General features: G+C 39.0%; 1 protein-coding gene and 1 long non-coding RNA gene across 2 annotated transcripts; both read right to left on the bottom strand.

Annotated features, from left to right (window-relative positions):
• Nucleotides 1–3,099: 3,099 nt before the first annotated feature.
• LOC107649408 (uncharacterized) lies at nt 3,100–5,840 on the bottom strand. The gene is made up of 3 exons (XR_008913111.1): nt 5,605–5,840; nt 4,315–4,443; nt 3,100–3,393 (listed from the first exon to the last, which is right to left on the bottom strand). It is a non-coding gene; the product is annotated as an uncharacterized LOC107649408 (long non-coding RNA).
• A 9,785-nt stretch (nt 5,841–15,625) lies between these two features.
• On the bottom strand, nt 15,626–16,569 carry LOC100025809 (olfactory receptor 1S1-like). Its single transcript, XM_007497684.3, has one exon. It carries the CDS (start codon nt 16,562–16,564, stop codon nt 15,626–15,628), a length of 939 nt encoding a protein of 312 aa, XP_007497746.2. The 5' UTR covers nt 16,565–16,569.
• Nucleotides 16,570–20,089: the final 3,520 nt, after the last annotated feature.

The following is a 20,089-nucleotide window of genomic DNA, read 5'->3' as shown; positions in this document are numbered from 1 at the left end:
TGGGAATACAGGTGTAGACTATTTTTTCTTTGCCTATCTTTCTCTTCTTTTCTTTCTTTCTTTCTTTCTTTCTTTCTTTCTTTCTTTCTTTCTTTCTTTCTTTCTTTCTTTCTTTCTTTCTTTCTTTCTTTCTTTCTTTCTTTCTTTCTTTCTTTCTTTCTTTCTTTCTTTCTTTCTTTCTTTCTTTCTTTCTTTCTTTCTTTCTTTCTTTCTTTCTTTCTTTCTTTCTTTCTTTCTTTCTTTCTTTCTTTCTTTCTTTCTTTCACCCTTACCTTCTGTCTTGGAGGCAATACTGTGTATTGGCTCCAAGGCAGAAGAGTGGTAAGGGCTAGGCAATGGGAGTCAAGTGACTTGCCCAGGGTCACACAGCTGGGAAGTGTCTGAAGCCAGATTTGAACCTAGGACGTCCCATCTCTAGGGCTGGTTCTCAATCTACTGAGCTACCCAGCTGCCCCCATGCCTATCTTTCTTAATGATATAAATTCATTGTGTATGTTCCTCTTAGCAAAATGCCATTTCCATGTTTATCTTTTAATTTTCTATTTTTGCTTTTGACTTCTCTGAAGTCATAATTGCTACCACTGAATTCTTTTCTGCTCTGCTAATAGATTTTGCTCCAACCCCTAATTTTAATGTTTGTGTTTATATTTCCAGTGCATTTCTTGTAAACAGCATATTGTTGGATTTTGTTTTCTAACCTTTTCTGCTAACCTCTTTCATTTCATTTCAATTTCATGGGTGAGTTCATCCTATTCAAAATCATAGTTATGGTGGTTAATTATTTATTCTCCTTCATTCTATTCTATTATGCTCTATTCCCCCCCCATACTATTCTTTCTCTTTTTATTTCAATTTGATGCCTTTCTTTTTAACCTTTTCTTAACATTCTCCTCTCCAAAGCTTAAGGTTTATTTTATTTATGACTAATCCCTCCCTGAATATACTTCCCTATATTCCCTTATTAGGATCATTCTTTAAACCTGAAAGGAGCTGGGCACACCAAAAAAACATAAAACTTAATGAAACAAAATAGAAGACACAGACAGATATTTGAGGTTCAGTCTCAAGTTCAACTGGGCAAGTACATGTTTTGGCTGCCATGTCCAGGAAGTAACAGTTACTGCTAGGAAGAAGACCAGAATGGGTAGAGAAATTCTCTCCCTCCTTATTGGAAATCTAAGTAAGATTTGATGTTGGATGTGTTCTAGTAAAGATATTACCTTGAAAGAGTTTAGAGGTGATCTATCTTTTCTTCTTATATTCCCTCAGAATTAGGAGGCTCTTCCTGAATCCATAGCTAATCATCTTTGACAAAGGCCTCCATGATGGAGACACAAAGGGACCAGACAAGTGCTTTATGTATGAAAGCCATTTATCAGAGGTTAAATCATGTGGCCTACTGGAAGAGGTGAAAGTTCATATTCATCACTAAGGGAAGTTTCTCCAAACCAGCAAATCAAGGAGCTTCTTTGTGTAATAATAATAATAACCAACACCATACAAATCATTTACTATATAATTATATATTATTTTACAACCCTGAGAGTAGGTGCTATTATTATCCTCACTTTTCAGTGGAGGAAACTGAGGCAAATTGGGATTAAGTGACATGCTCAGGGTCACAAAGTTAGTAAATATTTGAACCTGGATTTGAACTCTCATCTTCTTGAGTCCAGGCCCAACAATTTATCCACTATACTACCTACCTGTTTGTCTCTGTTACAGATGCTTCTACTATGATTTTCTGGTCTTGAATAGAACAAATACATATCCTTTTTCTATTTCTAGCAACATAGTCCTAGGTTGTCCAAAAAATATTTTGTGGAGAGGAAGAAATATTCATGCTGGGATATCTCCAATGCCAACTTTCCCTTGTAGGGTTGTTGTGAAGGTCAAATGAAATAATATTTGCTAAATGTTTAGCACAGTGACTGGCACTTAGTAGGGCTTCACAAATGCTTATTTATTTCCCTTCCTCATTCTAGGATTTCTAGTGAGGAGGAAGGAAATCTCTTTCTCCCTTCCTTGGTAGTAAGAAATTATGAAGCATCTACTATGTGTTGATGTAATGGGAATACAAGTTCAAAGGTGACACAGTCCCTTACTTTAAGGAGCTTACATTCTAATTGAGGAAGCAATGTAGATAAAGGAACAATGGCCTAGAAAGGCATTTTTTTACCTGGGGAGACACAAGGATGATGAGTAGAACCATTGATTGCTGCATTTGTTCTAGTTATGAAGGAATATTATTGATTTAATTGCTGTTCCCTGAATAATAAATGGAGATGAGTGGATGGGAAGAAGTTAAAGGCTTTTCTATTATAGCCCAGCAGGTAGAAGATTCCTGAAGTCAGTGGTTGCCTGGGATAGGAAACATGGACTGTCACTGGCTTGATTAGTTTGTACTTTCACATCATTCAGGATAATTTAACTTCAGGGTAGAGTTCAAAATTGAATGTATTAACTCCCCTAAAGAGTGTGTGTGAGTGTGTGTGTGGTGGGAGAGAGGGGATAAAGGTGGGCATTGTTTCTGGAGGTATTATCTGGAGCAAGGGTTCTTAACCTGAGATCATTGATTTCAAAAAGTTTGAATGGACAAAAAAGACATCTCTCTTCTCATTTCTAAATGAAATTTATAATTTCTTTCTGATTATTAATCTAGGAAAGAAATATTATTCCTAGAAGGGATCCAAAAACAGTGCCAGAGTCCCAAAAGACCTATTATGGCACAGGAGGCACCAGCAAGAAGGATGGCAAGATTCTTGGAAGTATATGGTTGGATGGAATATAAAGCATGGTCGGACACTGGTTGAATGCAATAAGTCCAGAAGAGTATAAAGCCAGAAATGTGGTATCTTCAGATTCCAAAAGCAGCTCAGTGGTCCTAAACTAGTAGTAGGTTATGGATATCAGAATACCAAAAAAGAGAACAAGGCAGAAAGAAGAAAAGGAAAAAGAAGGCCAACAAAACACACATGGAACTTGGGTGGAGACACATGCAGGTTATGCCCAGTCATTGGTTCTCATTTCCATTTTCTTTTCTTTGACATTTGTGTTGATGGGTCAGTTTGCCATTTTATTAGAAATTCTTCAAAAACAACAAATATCCTCTCAAAACTAGGTGAAATTGATGCTGGGGAACAAGAATGAGGTCTTGTCCAAAGAATCAATGGCACAGACAATCTCCATGGTGAGGGAGAAAGCTTTATTGAGAGAGGGAAGAAGGCAGTGGAATGGCCTTGATGATGGAGTTGTTGTGGTGATGGAAAGGGCTGCTGGTGGAATTTTATCTGTTTCCAAGGAGCCTGATACTTGGTAAGGTTCTCTCCATGTAGCATAGTCTCTGGACAGCTGGAAGATGGCATTTTGGGTAATTTGTGGTATTCCAATAGTCTGTATGGATGCAAATATGAGAAGGGAGAACCAAGTGCACTGAATACTTAGTCTAGAAAAGAAAACAGTTAATCTAATGGTAGGAATTCTCTGGATATCTTCTCGTGGGTCTTCTGGTAATGGCTTCATTCTCAGGACAGCTTTGAAGGAGGTTTTGTTTCTCTGGTTCCAAATCACTTGTAGTGGTTCCTAGATTAAAATTTGCCACAATCTACCAGTACAATTTGTCAGAACCTCTTGAATGTGTTTCTCTTACCCTGAAATTTTAGAGGATTTAATTTTTATAGACCACTTGCTATTTAGCTGACATAAAAGTCTATGAGGACCTATGAACTCTTCTGTACAAGTACTATAAAAATAGAAAAAGAGTTTCATTTACTTTAGGATTATCCAGACCAGATTCGTTTGGAGGAGAATATCATCCCTGTATTATGGTTTCACCACAGATTAAAATAACAAGATTTTTCACATTTGCATTCTATTATAGTAACTTAGAGATGTCCTAGCATTGACTTATCAATTCATAGGTTTAACATTGAACTTAACAAAACATCTACCTGTAGCCCCCAGGAGTGAGGGTAGGCTCCAGTAAAATCACAGCCATAACTTAGATAAAGCCAAACACGTAGCCAGGTACAAATTATTTCATCCAAAGCATCTGATAAATTCTTGGCTGTTCCAGATTGCTCCTGTTCTACCCACTGAAGCCAAACATTTCCCTGAGAATCTGAACTAGATGGTTACACATTGACATAGTGATTTATTAACATATAGAAAACTCTAAGTTTCCGTGAGATAAACTAAGTCATTGTACTAAGATTGTAAATCATTTCTAACCATTGTCCATGTAAAAAGTTGACCTAATCCCTTAGCCTATGTCGCTTTCTCTATAACATACTAGCTGTGACCAATAAACCTCACCTCTGATGGCTGCCAGCTTCAGTGTCATTCTTCTCCCCACTTCTCATTCTCCTCACCCCTTCCAGGACCCATGAATGTTTGTTAGTCTCCTGACATCTACCACTTGTCTTTCTTGATGATAACAATTTCCTATGAAAAGAAGATGAGGGACATGGTTATAACAATGCTATGTCACAACAGGGAAAAATCTCCCTCATTCCAATTCCTTAAGGAGGATCAGATGCTGTTAGGGATCTAGTCCTATAGATAAAAACATAAGCAACTATATATATGTTTAAATTTAAAACTTTTACCTTCTGTCTTGGAATCAATACTGTGTATTGGTTCCAAGGCAGAAGAGTGGTAAGGGCTAGGCCAAGGGGGTCAAGTGACCTGCCCAGGGTCACACAGCTAGGAAGTGTCTGAGGTCAGATTTGAACCTAGAACTTCCCATTTCTGGGCCTAGCTCTCAATTCACTGAGCCAACCCAGCTGACCCCAACAACATTTTTTTTTTTTGCAAATAAATTCTTCCACCTCAAGGTTCAATGATTAAACAAATGAATTAACTTACAAAAGTTTGATTATATTCTAATTAAAATAAAAATTTGGAGTGGGGTACCCATAAACTTAAGTAAGTAACTCCCAATTGTATACAGACAATAGTACATACCAAATGTGTTGTGTATAGTAAAACATGGTATTTAAATGGACTTAATCTTATGGACTATATATCACTAGGCAGATGATAAGCCCAAATACTAATTTGCACTAGTTGTTTGCTACCCATTCAGATTGAAAACAGCTTACATGTTTGCATTGGCTCATATCTTCTATTAACAATTTTCTTTGATTATGGAAATTTGCTATGAGAGGAGAAAGCAGGAACTTGGTATTACAAAGGCACCAATACTAGTCCCTTTAGGCATAATCCTGAAAAGCTGTATAGTTGGAAAATCTTGAACCCCAGGACTACGTTCCCTAGAATTCCTTTTGTATTTCCCAGCATCCTTTCCCCTTCATTTACATACAGCTTTCCATTATTTGTTTATAAATTTCTGGGATTCCTCCCTCTGATCTTTCTTGAGATCGTGGTTGAGTTAGGAAAGTTTTGCTCTAGCTTTTTATTTCAAGTTGTTATTAACAAATCATATAAATATAATACTTGTGTTATTGTATATTAATTTTAATTCTTACAAAGCACAGAGTGATTCATCACATATACACTGAATTCAGGTAATTGTCACAGTTGACCATCAATCCACCTCACAGCCAGACTCAGGAATAATCAGGTGGGAACATTCATACTCACATAAGTCAGAAGGATCTCATCCCAGCTGTGTTGAGATTGCCCTTTCCATTTTTTTCTAGATAAGAATCTTCACCTGTCCCAATACAGGATTCTGAGTAGTTTGTGGCTTTTCCTCTTATGGTGGATTCCTATCTTAATGATCCATCAGACAACTATACTTGAATTCAAAACTCCAAATAATATTAGTTGTAATCCCAATAGCTTTTAGCTCAGATGCCAGAACTTTATTATTCCTAAAACAGGAGTGATGGCTCAAGTCTAGTCAACATCTTAGCTCAAAAATGCCATGTTTGATGAGTTAAATCTGCTGCTGCTACAATGACCCTGAGGTGGCCTGGTAGCCTTCTTGTACCCAGGTAATAGCCACAGAATCCTAACAGATGGAAATTGTCTCCATACTCTTATGCCAAGACTTAGAATGCTAAAGCAACCAGTGCATTCACCCTTTTTATACCAGTGGAATGGGGGTGTACTGTTGGATAGCCTCTGGTGGTACAGGGAGAGCAAGACAGATGTCCATGCTTAAGAATTAAAACTAACCACTTTTTGGTATGATAATAGTTGGCATATATAAATATATGGAAATTACATCTTTGAGAGTATTTTCTCTTTTCATGGACAGTGAAAGGTTAAGAACCAGGTAAAGTTAAACCACAAATTGTGCATTCCCCCCTTCTCCTTTTACTCTAGATACCTGTTTTTTCCCCCCTCATTCTGGAATGACTTTCAAACTAGCTTTCCTTCATTGCATTAAAACAATGGGGTAATCAATCTTCAGGGATATAGAATTTAACTCTTATTTTCCTTAACACAACTTAAAAAGAGTAATACCCTAGAATGTCATTATGACTTTTTAAAAATTCTAATGTTGCTGGGCTTTGGGAGCCATCCAGTGTTCTCTTTGAAGGTCTGGACTTGCTCCATCTAGATGTGACAATCCAGTCGAGTAATGGAGATGAGAAGCATTGTGTGCTCAGGCCCAAGTGCATAGGCATCACCCAGTGTTCTGTTATAGCACAGAGGTTCGTTTATTATATAGGTTGGTGATTACATACTTCTTTGGCACACAATCAATTTTCTACATATGTGTTTCCATGGAACCTAACAACAGATGTGAAGTCTAAGGAGATAGCAATGAAACATTGTTGCTATAGATGAATGACATAAATAGGGTGATCTAGAGGTTAGTTCTCCCTGACCTAGGAGAATCATTGTTACTTTATGTCAGTTTTCACAATCAATCACAATTACTTGGGAGAAGGGTAACAAAACATTTCATAGCTAGGTGCAAGGTTAGAGGGAAATTTAATGACATACCAGATTTGGGGTTTTCCTCAATTTATAAGTTCTATTTTTCTTGTGTTACTTTAAAGCACCTGGCAATGTTGCCTGGTTTCTGTCCATAAACAGAATTCAGTGGAGTGTGTCTTGAGAGTGATTGATGTTCTTGGCTTGCCTGGCTTGTAATGGGAGTAAATGTAACTGTGGAGAGGGAAAGGAGGGGGGGTAATGAGTAATGATCTTTAGGTTTTAATCTGTGAATGTACTTTTTTAGGGTGATAATCTGGGGGATTAAGGTGGGATATATGTTTATTTTATAAGTCTTTGCTCTTGTATCATTTCCTTTATATTGAAGAGAGAACAATAATCATCTATTAGTGAGGGAAGTTAAAGAGAGAGCAGTCACGGGGGGGGGGGTCAGTGGGGGCCTCATTCTCTGAAGGCTGCTTTGCTGTCTCCATTTCCCAAACTGTGACTTTGTCAGCTAGTGAGGATATGATGGCCTCCAGCAGCTGGGGGTCCAATGACAGAGAAAACTTGCAGGATTTTTTATAATCTTATTTTCCACTGAAAACTTAAGGTGGAAGTTAGTTCTGTTCACTGGGACAATTCCTTCTTAAGAATGAAACTGTGGGTGGGGCAGCTGGGTAGCTCAGTGGATTGAGAGCCAGACCTAGAGATGGGAGGTCCTAGGTTCAAATCTAGCCTCAGACACTTCCCAGCTATGTGGCCCTGGGCAAGTCACTTGACCCCCATTGCCTAGCCCTTACCAATCTTCTGCCTTGGAGCCAATACACAGTATAGACTCAAAGACAGAAGGTAAGGGTTAAAAAAAAAAGAATGAAACTGTGTTAACCTCTCAGCACATTAGCTCTTTGACTACAGATTTTTAGCAATCTTTCTGGCTGGTTGCATTTTCCTTTTTCAGAAATCTTTCAAGGTGGCAAAATATAAAAATAACACTAAACAGGACACAAGGCAAAGACTTTCCTATAATAATAATATAGCCAACTTAACCAGAACAAATTATCAAATACTTTGACAGCTTTAACTTTTTCAATTTGCAATAGTCACAAGAACCAAATTTAGCTAAAAATAAATTATTAGCTGAATTTATTACATGCCAAAATGAAGTCTGACTTCAAGGATCAGAGCTGAGCCTCTACTTTATGGCTTTCTACTTTCAAAAACATTCTTTTAACCAAAGCCATATTATTTGTAGCTTCTCATTTAGCTTTTCCTAAAGGTCATTTGTTAAAAGGAAACCATTCTGGCAGCTTGATTTTCTTTCCCGACTGACCTCCATTATGGTTTGGGAACAGAGGAGGGAGAGAGAAGAAAAACCCAGGTGCAGTGGCAGAGAGAATCCTTTCAGATCTCAAAATGGGTGCAGCAGCATTCTGCTCTAGTCTTGGGTATAGAGGTAGAATGAGTCTCACCAAGGCCCCAAATGTGAGATTCCAGTAGGACATCCTCTCCAATAGGAACTCACTAGCTATGAAGGCCTCACTCAGTTCCCCAACTAAACATGGGTGCTGAGGATGGAAGAAAAAACCCAGAAAGGAAGGAGTGAGTGGAAAGAGCAAGGGGGTGTCATTCTTCTAAGGATGGAGAGAGCTGGAGCTAAAGACTATGGGCCCCATATTGGATGCCAAAAATGATGTGTGTGGGATTTAGGCCTTGATCAAAGAATTAGTGACTCAGGCAATCTCCATGGTGAAGGAACAAGGTGGTAGAATAGCCCTGGTGATGGAGTGGCCTTGCTGATGGAAAGGTTCCAAGAAGTTTTCAGGAATACTTTTTATCTTGATTAGTTAGCAAGGAAGGGATCATTTGTTTGAGTTGTTTGCCTTGATATTCTCAAAGAACTGATGGCACTTTACCCATGATTCACCTTGTTTCTCTACTTGGGGAATCAAACCACAATGCAAATGGGATGCTAAAGACATGCTAAATACTCCAGGGCAAATTTAGGTTATTTTTGTTCTTTTCTGCACAGACTCTAAAGAGGGCCATGATTGTGGAAAATGAATATTGCTTGAAACTACTACCATGTTCAGAGACTACTAAACAAGGATCTAGGTTTTAGCTAAAGACTAATAAGGGTTTTCTCAATAATTATAAATCCAAGTAACCCATTTGTCTTATCTAAAAGGTGCCCCCATACTAAGCAACTAGTTATTGCTTCCATGTTTCTTTTTTATTGTTTAAGGCTTCTTAAAAGGCTTTGTGGAACTTTTCAGCCCACCTGACTTTCTTTGTGCCAGGCACTATGCTAGGCACTGAGGTTAATAATAGAAAAAAGAAAATTATTCTTGGCCTTCATGGAGTTTACATTCTGAGGGAAACAATGTGTACACATATAATTAGGTAACAAATGCACATAAGATGTAAGCTGGTTCCATGGGAGGAAACCTTAGTATGTGAGTGAATCAGAAAAGGGTTCCTTTTGCAGGGAGATGATGCTTCACCTGTGGTTTGAAAGAAGGTAGAGATTATGAGAGATGATGAGGCAGAGATGATGAGACAGTATATTCCCGCGAGATGGAGGAGTGGCTGAGGTGATGGAAGGTTGAGGCCAAGGAACATGAAGCAGACAGGTTTTCTGGTCCATAGTGTGAAGTGAGAAGGGCAGTAATGTAGTAGAAATTTACTTTTAATCTGGAGCCTGATTGTGATATATATATGTATGTATGTATAGATATTCCAGGACAAAAAATTGAGTTTGTATCTGGTTGTAAAAACAAAAGGAAACCTCTGGAGTAGGAGATAAAGAATGAACAAAGTAGATTCATATAATATTTTCCCCCCTAAAAATAAAGCCTTTGAAAGTCTTTGTTTCTGGCAGCTTTCCTGAAAGCACCCTTGACTTCTTTGTTCCTGAGGATATAGACTGAAGGATTTACCAGGGGGAATATAATATGATAGTATAGAACACGGATACAATTTTATCTATATCCATGGAGTAACAAGAGCTGGGTTGTACATACATGAATGTTATTGTCCTGTGGAATGTGGACATGGATGTGAGGTGGGTAGCACAGGTAGAGAAGGCTTTCTGCTGGCCCTGAGGAGAGCAGATCTTCAAGATGGTGATGAAGATAAACAGGTAGAGGACCAAGATGACCAGGATGGCAAAAAAGGCATTGAATGCCCCTACAATAAAGAGCACCCATTCTGTGGCGTGGCTATCAGAGCAAGAGAGATCCAGGAGTGGAGGGATGTCAGAGAAGAGCTGATGGATGACATTAGAATGACAGGACAGACTAAAAGTGTCTCCTGTGTGAATGGCAGAATTCAGAAAGCCACAGATATAGGAAACAATGGCCAGCCCAGCACACACATTTGTTGTCATGATGGTGGTATAATGGAGAGACCTACACATGACTGCATGATGATCTTAGGTCATTGTTCCTAAGAACTAATTTTCAGTGGAGGCAAAGGCCAGAAAGAAGAGCCTCTGTGCAGCATCCCCATTGTAAGAGATGACCTAATTCCCTGTGAGAAGACCTGAGATGTAATGGCTGAAGAATAACCAAAATCCACCAGACAGAGATCACTGAGGGAAAAATACACAGGAGTGTGGAGGTGGGATTCCCAGGAGTCTAGGACCACCATGCCCAGGTTCCCTACTAGGTAAATGAGGTAGATAAGGCTGAAAAGCATAAAGAGGAGTACCTGAAGTTCTGGGATATCTGTCCATCCCCAAAGGATGAACTCATTCACCTGTGTCTTATTCTCTGTAGGTGCCATTTGGGAGTGGGAATTGACCAAGAAATAGGGAGTTGCCATGGAAAAATCATTCAAAGAATTAACTCTCTGGTATGAATTATTACAAAGCATATCCATAAAATGAATAGTGGGGACAAGGAATTGAGGATCTGGGAGAATCTTGGTGGTTGTCATGCATCTTAGAAGCAACAAATTCTGTACTTCCAGATTCTTCTTGAGGGAGAGGCCTTTTCCTTGTGTTTCCTATATATTTTTTGTCTTTCACTAAACAACTCAAAACTTAATGAGATTTAACAATTTCAAAAGATCTAACCTTTATCAGGGTCATATGCTAATGTCTATGGAGAAGGGACTAGGCCTGAGTTGGTGAACCTATGGCACACACGACTCTTCTCCCGCACTCTAAGTGCTCCTGAGGACATTTCTCACATTTCTCACCCCTCTGCTCAGCAGCTCAATGGGCATGCTTCCTCCCTCCCTTCCATCTCTGGGGTAGGGCTCACATGTGCATGAGGGTCAGAGTTTGGGCACTCAGTCTTCAAAAGTTTCACAATCAACAGACTAAGCCCTTTCTCAGGAATATTTTTTAGTCTAATGAACCATTTTTTGAATTGAATTGAAGAGAGAAAAGCAAGATTAAAGAGAGGAGGTGAGAGAGAGAAAAGAGACACAGCCCAGGAGAAGAGATAGATGAGAATCAAGAAAACATGACTAAAGGTTCAGTGGGATCCCTATTTTCTCAGAACCAATGCTAAATTGAGGTTCTTCCTGTGACCCAAATGGAATAAAATTTAGGATTTAATACCTGCCTGGGATGTGAAATGTACCATGTTAGACCCTGGGAACACAGTGACAAGATTAAAGTGGCTCCTGTCCTCCATGAGTTTTCATTCCATTGAGGGGAACCAGCTTGCACACAGATAAGTAAATGGAAAGGACAAACTAGTGTTCTCTGAGGTCTCTTCTACCTTCAGAGCTCTGCTCCTATCAGAGGGATACAGGCTGCTTGGACTAATAACATTCTTGTATGCCATTTTTGAACTTATTCAAAGTGCATTACAATTAAACCAATTCTACATAGACATAGCTTAGGATGGGCAGCCAGAGGGTTCAGGGGATAGAGTGCTGGACCTGGAATCAGGAAAACTCCTCTCCCTGAGTTCAAACAGACACTTCTGAGCTGTGTGACCCTGGACAAGTCACCTCTGTCTGTTTGCCTCAGTTTGTTCCTCTATAAAATGAGTTGGAGAAGGAAATGACAAACTACTTGAGTATCTTTGCCAAGATAACCCCAAATGGGCACAAAGTATCTGACATGACTGGGAAGACTAAAGGTATTGTGTAATACCTTTGCAATCTCCAAAGTACTTAGAAATTGGAGATATAATTAAGTACTAGGCTGTAGGGCTTATATGTGAATGGATGAGGAAATGTTCTGAAAAACACATGATCACAGGGAAAAGGGGACAGAAAAATGATTAGATTGTAAAGTCCTTGAGAGAGCAGGGAATAGTGGATAAACCGCTAGGCTGAGAGTCAGGAAAACTTGACTCAGATATGCATTTGATGTTTGATCCTGGATAAATTAAAGTCCTTTAGGCTCAGTTTTGTCTTCTACAAAATATGTAATATTTTATATTATGATATATTATCTTATAATAATATATAATAATCATTATGACACTTTTTTATGACAGTTTTTTATGACACTAAAAAGAGAAAATGTGAAAAGTTCTCTAAAATGTGATTTATTACTTTGGATAAGAACCATGTGCTCCCTAAACTTTGATTTCCTTTTCCCAACCCTTTCCCCCTCACCTCTGAATTTAACATGAGGCTGTGCACAGAGCCTTTCCTTCATAAAGGCTTTAAAAAGATTAATTATCAAGCTTCCACCTGCATCAGGAGCAGAGTTCTTAACTATTCCCTTATCCTTTACAGTGTTTCCTTAGTTAACTGCAAGATAATCTCTTTGGAAAAGTACAGCAAGGTATACAATAATAGGAATTACATTTTTAACATTTTACAGAGCACTTTTTTTTTTGCAGAGATGTTATTTGCATTTGCAGAGATGTTATTAGTCTCATTATGCTAATGGGGAAGCTGAGGCTCAGGCAAGATTGGAGATTTTCCCATGGCAACACAGCTATCAGAGAGCAGCGTCAGAATCAGAATTTGATCCCAAGTCTTCTTGTATGAATCCATCTCTCATTCCACTACATCATAATCCTTCCCATTCCTTCTACTCCACACACTGGAATCTGGGATCTGATATCTCAGAATGGCCCTGACCAATAGAAAAAGATGAATGGGGCTCCAGAAGAGAAAGCTGTTCAAGCACCTTGACAGGTGGGTGTTGGGACTGAAGCAAATCTTCCCATCAGAGACTGTTTTGTAGTCCTTGGGGCCAAGTGGACCAAGATTCTCAAATCCAGACAGATCATCCCTTACTCCTAATCGTGTAGTGATGACAATAGAGTGAGTGACCTTCCTTCTTACTCAGCTTCAGGATAAATAATAGAAACCTGATCAAGGAGTAAGCAACAAAGTGGGGTCTAAACTCCAGGTGTGTCTTAAGTCAATGAGTTCTAAGAGGTTTAAATTCAGATATTGGTGGCAAAAGATGATGATCAGATCAGGGTTTTCTTCAGAATTGGAACTAAGAGCTGCTATGCTATGTTAGAGGCTCTTCAACACTCCCCTGGAAGTAGCACATGAACATACTGAGCCACTAAACTTTCTTCTGATCATAGGGAGCAAACCTGATTGCCCAGAGAAACCATCTTTGCCCTTTCTATTTTCACTTTAAAGCATTGTTAGTGAGGTATGTAGAAAACAACTTGCATATGGAAGGCAAAGGACTTGGCTTCTAGTACTGAGTCAACTGAATGTCAAATCATTTAACTTTTCAAAGCCTCAGTTTACTGATCTGTAACAAAGGGACATTCATCTTTTCCTTGTCTACTTTGAATGACTTCTGGTTTTTGTGAGTTTCAAATGTGATACTGGATATAGAAGAGAGAATGTGGTGCCTGCAATGAGCTAAACAACCTAAAAGAAATGACACTATTGTCTGAATCTCAGTTTCCTCCATAAATTGCTCATATTTTCCTTTGCTACTTGATAGAAAGATTCCTGCTTGGCTATGCCCACTGTGGAGATTCTTGATGTATTCTTTTCCTTCAATGTCACTTTTCTGATGTAATTAATTTTCTTCATTGAAGCAATCTGTGCAAAAATTGTTTTGTGTAGGATGCTAAAGATGACACTTTAATTTGCTAAGTTACTTCTAACTTCTGCCTAATCTCTTCTTCATGAATTTCTCCTCTCCATTTCCTATCAACATTTTAAAGACATCTGAACGTGTCACAGTAGTTTCTTCATTCTCTTTGAAGTAGTTTCTTTTAAAGTTTTCTTTACTTTTGCAAGGTTTTATTATCTCTCCTTCCCACTGAACAATGAAAGGAAAAGAAACTCCCTTTTAATCTTTAATTAACATTATGTTTTAGTTTATTTAGAGTCCCCCCCCATGACCTCCCAGATGTGCCCACCTATTGACAGATGCCTGAAGTTTCCTCAAGATGAGATGAAGCCCTTCTTTCAATAATCAGAAATGGATCTCCAGATGCAAGTACTCCTGGGAGAGGGGACTGTCTTCAATTTTGATGAAGTGGTAAATGACCAAAGCCAGGAAACAATTGCTGAAGTCCCTTCTAATTCTTGACTCTGGCATCCTCTAAGATTTCCAGTGGAGCTCACATGCCACCCCTTGTAGCTCTTCCTGAATGCCCTTCTGCTCTGAGGCTATTATTATAATTATTCCTTTCACTCACCCACCCCCATCTAGAGTAGGAATTCATTGAGCTCACAGACCATGGCTTTCCAAAAATTATATTGTAATTCCTGACATTGATGTAGAATTTATGGCATACAAAGTTCTTTAAATATATGATGTGATTTGATTTCTGTGATAACCCTGTGAGATAAGTACTTTGTGTAGATGATACCAGTTTTATCCATGAAGAAGCTGAGAGGAGTGACTTGCCTAAAGTTGCCTAGTTAATAAGTTTCAAACAAGAGATTTGAACCCAGAGCTTACTCTTCTGATTCCAAATCTACCACTTGCTTCATTATACAGTCTACACACAGTAAGTACTTTATAAAAGTTTGCTGTATTTGTTATCTGGATATCTTTTCATTATTAAGAACCCTTGAGTAGGGCAGAGAATGGGGAGCAGGAAGGAATTTGTTCACAGCAATTAAAAAGACCTCTCAGGGGATGCCTTTCAATTAGGCAATGATTGAACAAATTATGGTATCTGATGGTGATGGATTATTGTGCTCAAAGGAATAATGAACTGCAGGGATTCCATGTGAACTGGAAAGACCTCCAGGAATTGATGCAGAGTGAAAGGAGCAGAACCAGGAGAACATTGTACACAGAGACAGATACCCTGTGGCACAATTGAATGTACTCTACTAGAAGCACAATTGGCACAATTGAATGTTCTCTCCTAGAAGCAATGCAATGATCCAGGACAATTCTGAGGGACTTATGACAAAGAACATTATCTGCGTCCAGAGAAAGAACCGTGGGAGCAGAAACGCAGAAGAAAAACACTTTCTTGATCACAGAGTTCAATGGGGATATGATTGAGGATGAGACTAAATGATCATTCTATTGCAAATATTAATAATATAGAAATAGGTCTTGATCAATGACACATGTAAAACCCATTGGAACTGCCTGTTGGCTATGGGAGGGGGAAGGAGGAGAGGAGGTAAAGAATATGAATCATGTAACCATGGAAAAATATTCTAAATTAATTAAAAAATGCAGAACACAAACAACAACAACAAAAGAAGACTCCTCAAGTATAGAATGAAAGAAGGGAAAATCAAGAAGGTTTAAGCCAGGGAACAAGTGGACCCCACATACCCATAATGGCTTGGACAGAGTCATTGGCCAGGGTAGTGTGGGGGGATGACAATTACATTCCCAGGAAACTCACAGAAAGGACATTTTCTTGCTGATGATTTTCTTTAAGGCTCCTTTTATGTCTTTATTCCTTAAACTATAAATAAAGGGGTTTACCATGGGGGTCACCACAATGAAGAGCACAGCCCCTATCTTATCAGTGTTGACTGATTGGGCAGAGGAAGGCAGGAAATAAACTCCAACGATTGTCCCATAGAAAAGTGTTACCACTGAAAGGTGGGAGCCACAAGTGGAGAAGGTCTTCCATTTTCCTTCAGCTGACGAGATTTTGAGGACAGTGGAGACAATGCAGATATAGGAAAAGAGAATAAGCCCAAAAGGAACCGCAATAACAGATGAGCCTAGGATGAACATGACCAACTGATTGAGCACAGTATCTGAGCAGGAAAGGTGGAGCAGAGGGGCCAGGTCACAGAAGAAGTGAGGGATGGTGTTGGCATCACAGAAAGTCAACTGGACCAGCAGAAGAGTATGAGTGAGGGCAACGAGGTTGCTGAAAAGCCAGGAGGTGGCCATCAGCAGAGTACAGAGTCTGGGTCTCATGACTGTGATATAGTTCAAAGGGTAACAGATAGCCACAAACCGGTCATAGGCCATCACCCCCAAGAGGAAGTTATCGATGACGACAAAGACAATGGAAAAATACATCTGTGTGACACACTCTCCAAAGGAGATAGATTGGCTCTTGGTCTGGATGTTCACCAGCATCTTGGGTACCGAGGTAGAGATGGAGGAAATATCAGCCAAGGACAAGTTGGCCAGGAAAACATACATGGGGGTGTGAAGGTAAGAGTCCAGACTGATGACTAGGATGATGAGCAGATTCCCAACCATTGTCACCAAGTACATGCCCAGGAAGAGGACAAAGAGAAGCTGCTGATGCTCCAGTTGTTCAGAAAGTCCCAGAAGGAGGAATTCAGAGACCCTGGTGTGATTTGCTTGGAACATGTCTCTGCTGGTCCTAGGCCTGAGGGAAGGAACATGGATTCACAATGGAAGTTTTCTGTCATTGGATAGGTTTGAATGCATAGGATTAATACTTCAGGCAGCCAAATAGTACAGTGAATGGGGCATTGGGCCTGGAATGAGGAAGACCTGAGTTTGAATATGGCCTCAGACACTTAGTAGATGTGTGTCCTTTGACAAGCCACTTAATCCTTTCAGCCTCAGTTTCCTTAGTTGTAAAATGGTGATAACAACAGTGCCTACCTCCCAGGTTTGTTGTGAAGATTAAATGAGATAATATTAGAAATGTGCTTATCACAGTGCTTGGCACATTGTTGTTCTTCAGTTGTGTTTAACTCTTCACAGTCCCATTTGGAATTTTCTTGGCAGAGATTCTGGGTTATGCCATTTGTTTTCATTTGCCATTTCTTTCTCCAGCTCATTTTACAATTGAGCAAACTGAGGTTAAACAGGGTTAAATGGTTAATTTAATTAAATGCCCAGGGGAGATCGATGGTATATATCCAAGGCTAGATTTGAACTCAGGATGATGAATCTTCCTGATTCCAGGGCTGGCCCTCTATCTTCTGTACCACCTGGCTCACATTTGTAAGAGAATTTATACTTTATAAAGCATTTATTCATTATCAGGATAATTGTTACCACCCATTTTACACAAGAAGAAGCTGAGATTGAATGATGAGAAATGATTTGCCCAGCATCATACCATTAAGGAATGGCAAAACCAGAATCTTTCAGGGCTAGAAGGGACCTCAGAGATTAGGTATTCCGAACCATCTTTGGTTAATAGTCTACTCTATAACCTCCATCAATGAGGTTACTCAGCCTCCACTTGAAATCATCCTTATTGAAAGGGAATTCAATAGCTTTCAATATAGCTCATTCCACATTTGTATACCTCTGATAGGACATTTTTAATTCTATAGAATAGAAAACTATTGCTCAATAGCTGTTTATGCTTTGTTCTACTTTGAGTTTAGTTTTTGTTTAAGTTCTACTTCTGTCTTCCAGAGCCAAGCAAAACAAGTCTAATTTAATTCTCCCATAGAGCAAATTGGCTATCATGCATTCTTTAAGTCTTCTTTAGGTTAATTATCTCCTGTAGAATCAGGAATCAAACCAAGATCTTCTCTTTCTGGGCTCAGAATTCCTAGATCTCAGGATCTTCTCCATATCCTGATGGAATAATATGATCCATGGAGATCAAAGACCATTCATGTATCACATTTGGTAATGGAGGAAAGCAGTAGTGTGCTTTGATTTCAAATTCATTTTATTCAATTAGTAGTAGAAGAAGGTACTTCTTGAGAACAAGGCGAGTGAGATGAATGGAGACTGTAAGATCAAAAGTATTCATGAAGGAACTGGGAGTGAAGTCTAGGGAGAATATGAGAAAGCTTGTATGTGACAGGTAACACACTGGATAATAAAGTCAGTCTTCCAAAATATTTCAATAGATTAGAACATTGAGATGAATGTCATGAAGTAAATAAAGTATTATGTTTTAGTTAAATACATAAAAAAATCTCTTCTCAAATGCAGGATGATGGATAAGGCGGGCATAAATAGCCAACAGAGGTTGAGGCTCACAGGAGTAGAACATTGTATATAATATCAGATTTTTTTGATAATCGATCAGTTTTGCTAATTATTTTTGTCTTTTCCTAATTTTCTTTTTAAAAAAATTATCCAATGGGATAGCTCTCAGAGAATGTAAGGGGAGATCTAGGCAATGCTAAAACAAAAGACATTGAAATTTCATTAAAAAGAAATGCAAGATATTCAGGTCTTAACGATTTGACAGCCCTAATGTACTTTGCCCTTTTCAGACCACATATTGAGCTTTGTCCTGGGGATCAAGTTTTAAGAATACTTTTAATTGAAGACTATTCAGACGAGAGCAAAACGGGATGGCATAGATGGTTTAGTTGGGGGAATTGAAGATGTTGGCCTTAAAGAAGAAATGATTCTTCGGGGTGGTCATGGTACATGATACTCATCTCCATTTATTTGAAGGTCTATGGTGTAGAAGAAGGATTAGACTAGTTATGTTTGGTCCAAAAGGGAAGAATGGGTGGAAGAGGGAAAAGGGCAAGCTTAGGATCAGTGTCAGGGGAAATGTGTTGACTATTATAGTGATCCAACAGTGGAATGGACTGTCGCAGGAGGTAGCAAGATCTCTCTCAGAAGAGGTCCACAAATTATGGTTGGTTGGCCATTTGTCTGGGTTACTGTATGGAGAATTGCTCCTCAGTATCAGCTATCCTATATCCTTTCTCATCTTCCTTAAAGTTCTGATATTATGTGCTTAAACTCAGTGGCCTATCTGAGGCATCACCTAAAGAAATGGAAAGAATATTGGGGAGGAAGGGCATTGATGTTGAAGAAGGACCCCAGGAGTCACACAGAAATATTTCTACAAAGGAACTTTTTCTTGAAGGGTAGGAATAAGGAAATGGGTTGGCAGTATTTAGAAATGAAAGCTGAAGAGGGCCATATAGTGAAAACTATGGAATTGGCATACGAGGAAACATTGCAAGAGAAGAAATAGAAAGATCTGAAGATAATTGGAGTGAGGAGGCAGAGTAGAAAAAGTGTCTGAGAAGAAATGAATGAAGGATGTGGAATTTTCAGAAGTTGATGGAGAAAAACCAATGAAAAATATAGAGGGATGAGGGGAACTGTGCTTAAGAGAGATAATAGCAGCATCTCTCTTTTCCACAGTGGTTTATGGTTTACAATGGACTAACTTCCCAACATTCCTCTATAGATGCTATTGTCAATCAATCAATCAATCAACCAATATTTTAAGTTCCCATTGTGTGCCAGGCACTCTGCTAGGCAGTGGGGATGCAAAGAATGAAATAATCCCTGCTTTCAATAACCTTATATTCTATTATGGAGAAACTGTACATATGTAAGTATATACTTAATGTTTGTATACACACAAATATACATACTATATGTGTATGCATAGGGTATATATTTATATATGCCTAATTAAAATGCAACACCATACATATATGTGTACATAGTGTGACTACATAGAGTATATACAACACAAGGTATTTGGAGGGAGGGCACTAGTAGCTGGGGCAAAGGGACACTGAAATGGTTCCTTATTGAAAGTGGTTCAAGAGAAGTATTTTGAAGAAAGAGAAGAAATCCCTGAGTCAGAGAGGAAGAAAGAATGAATATTAGACATGAGGAAATGGCCAGTGTAAAATCATGGAGACTGAAAATGAAAAGCTGTGTAGGAAGAAGGGAGAGGTCAGTTTGCCTGGTTGTAGACTGAGGAAAGGAGAATGTATATAACATTCTGGAAAGCTAGGCTGGAGCCAGGGTATGAAGAGATTTCAAAGCCAAACAGAGGGAGCAGCTGGGTAGCTCCGTGAATTGAGAGCCAAGCCTAGAGATAGGAGGTCCAAGGTTCAAATCTGGCCTAAGACACTTCCCAGCTGTGTGACCCTGGGCAAGTCACTTGACCCCCATTGCCTAGCCCTTACC

This window comes from Monodelphis domestica, chromosome 6 (assembly GCF_027887165.1).
Source record: "Monodelphis domestica isolate mMonDom1 chromosome 6, mMonDom1.pri, whole genome shotgun sequence".
Classification (NCBI taxonomy): Eukaryota; Metazoa; Chordata; class Mammalia; order Didelphimorphia; family Didelphidae; genus Monodelphis; species Monodelphis domestica.
This window is presented reverse-complemented; position numbering and strand designations above follow the sequence as displayed.

What these genes read in the sequence shown, in the direction of transcription:
- LOC100025809 (XM_007497684.3), bottom strand. Translation starts at nt 16,564, where the DNA reads ATGTTCCAAGCAAATCACACCAGGGTCTCTGAATTCCTCCTTCTGGGA.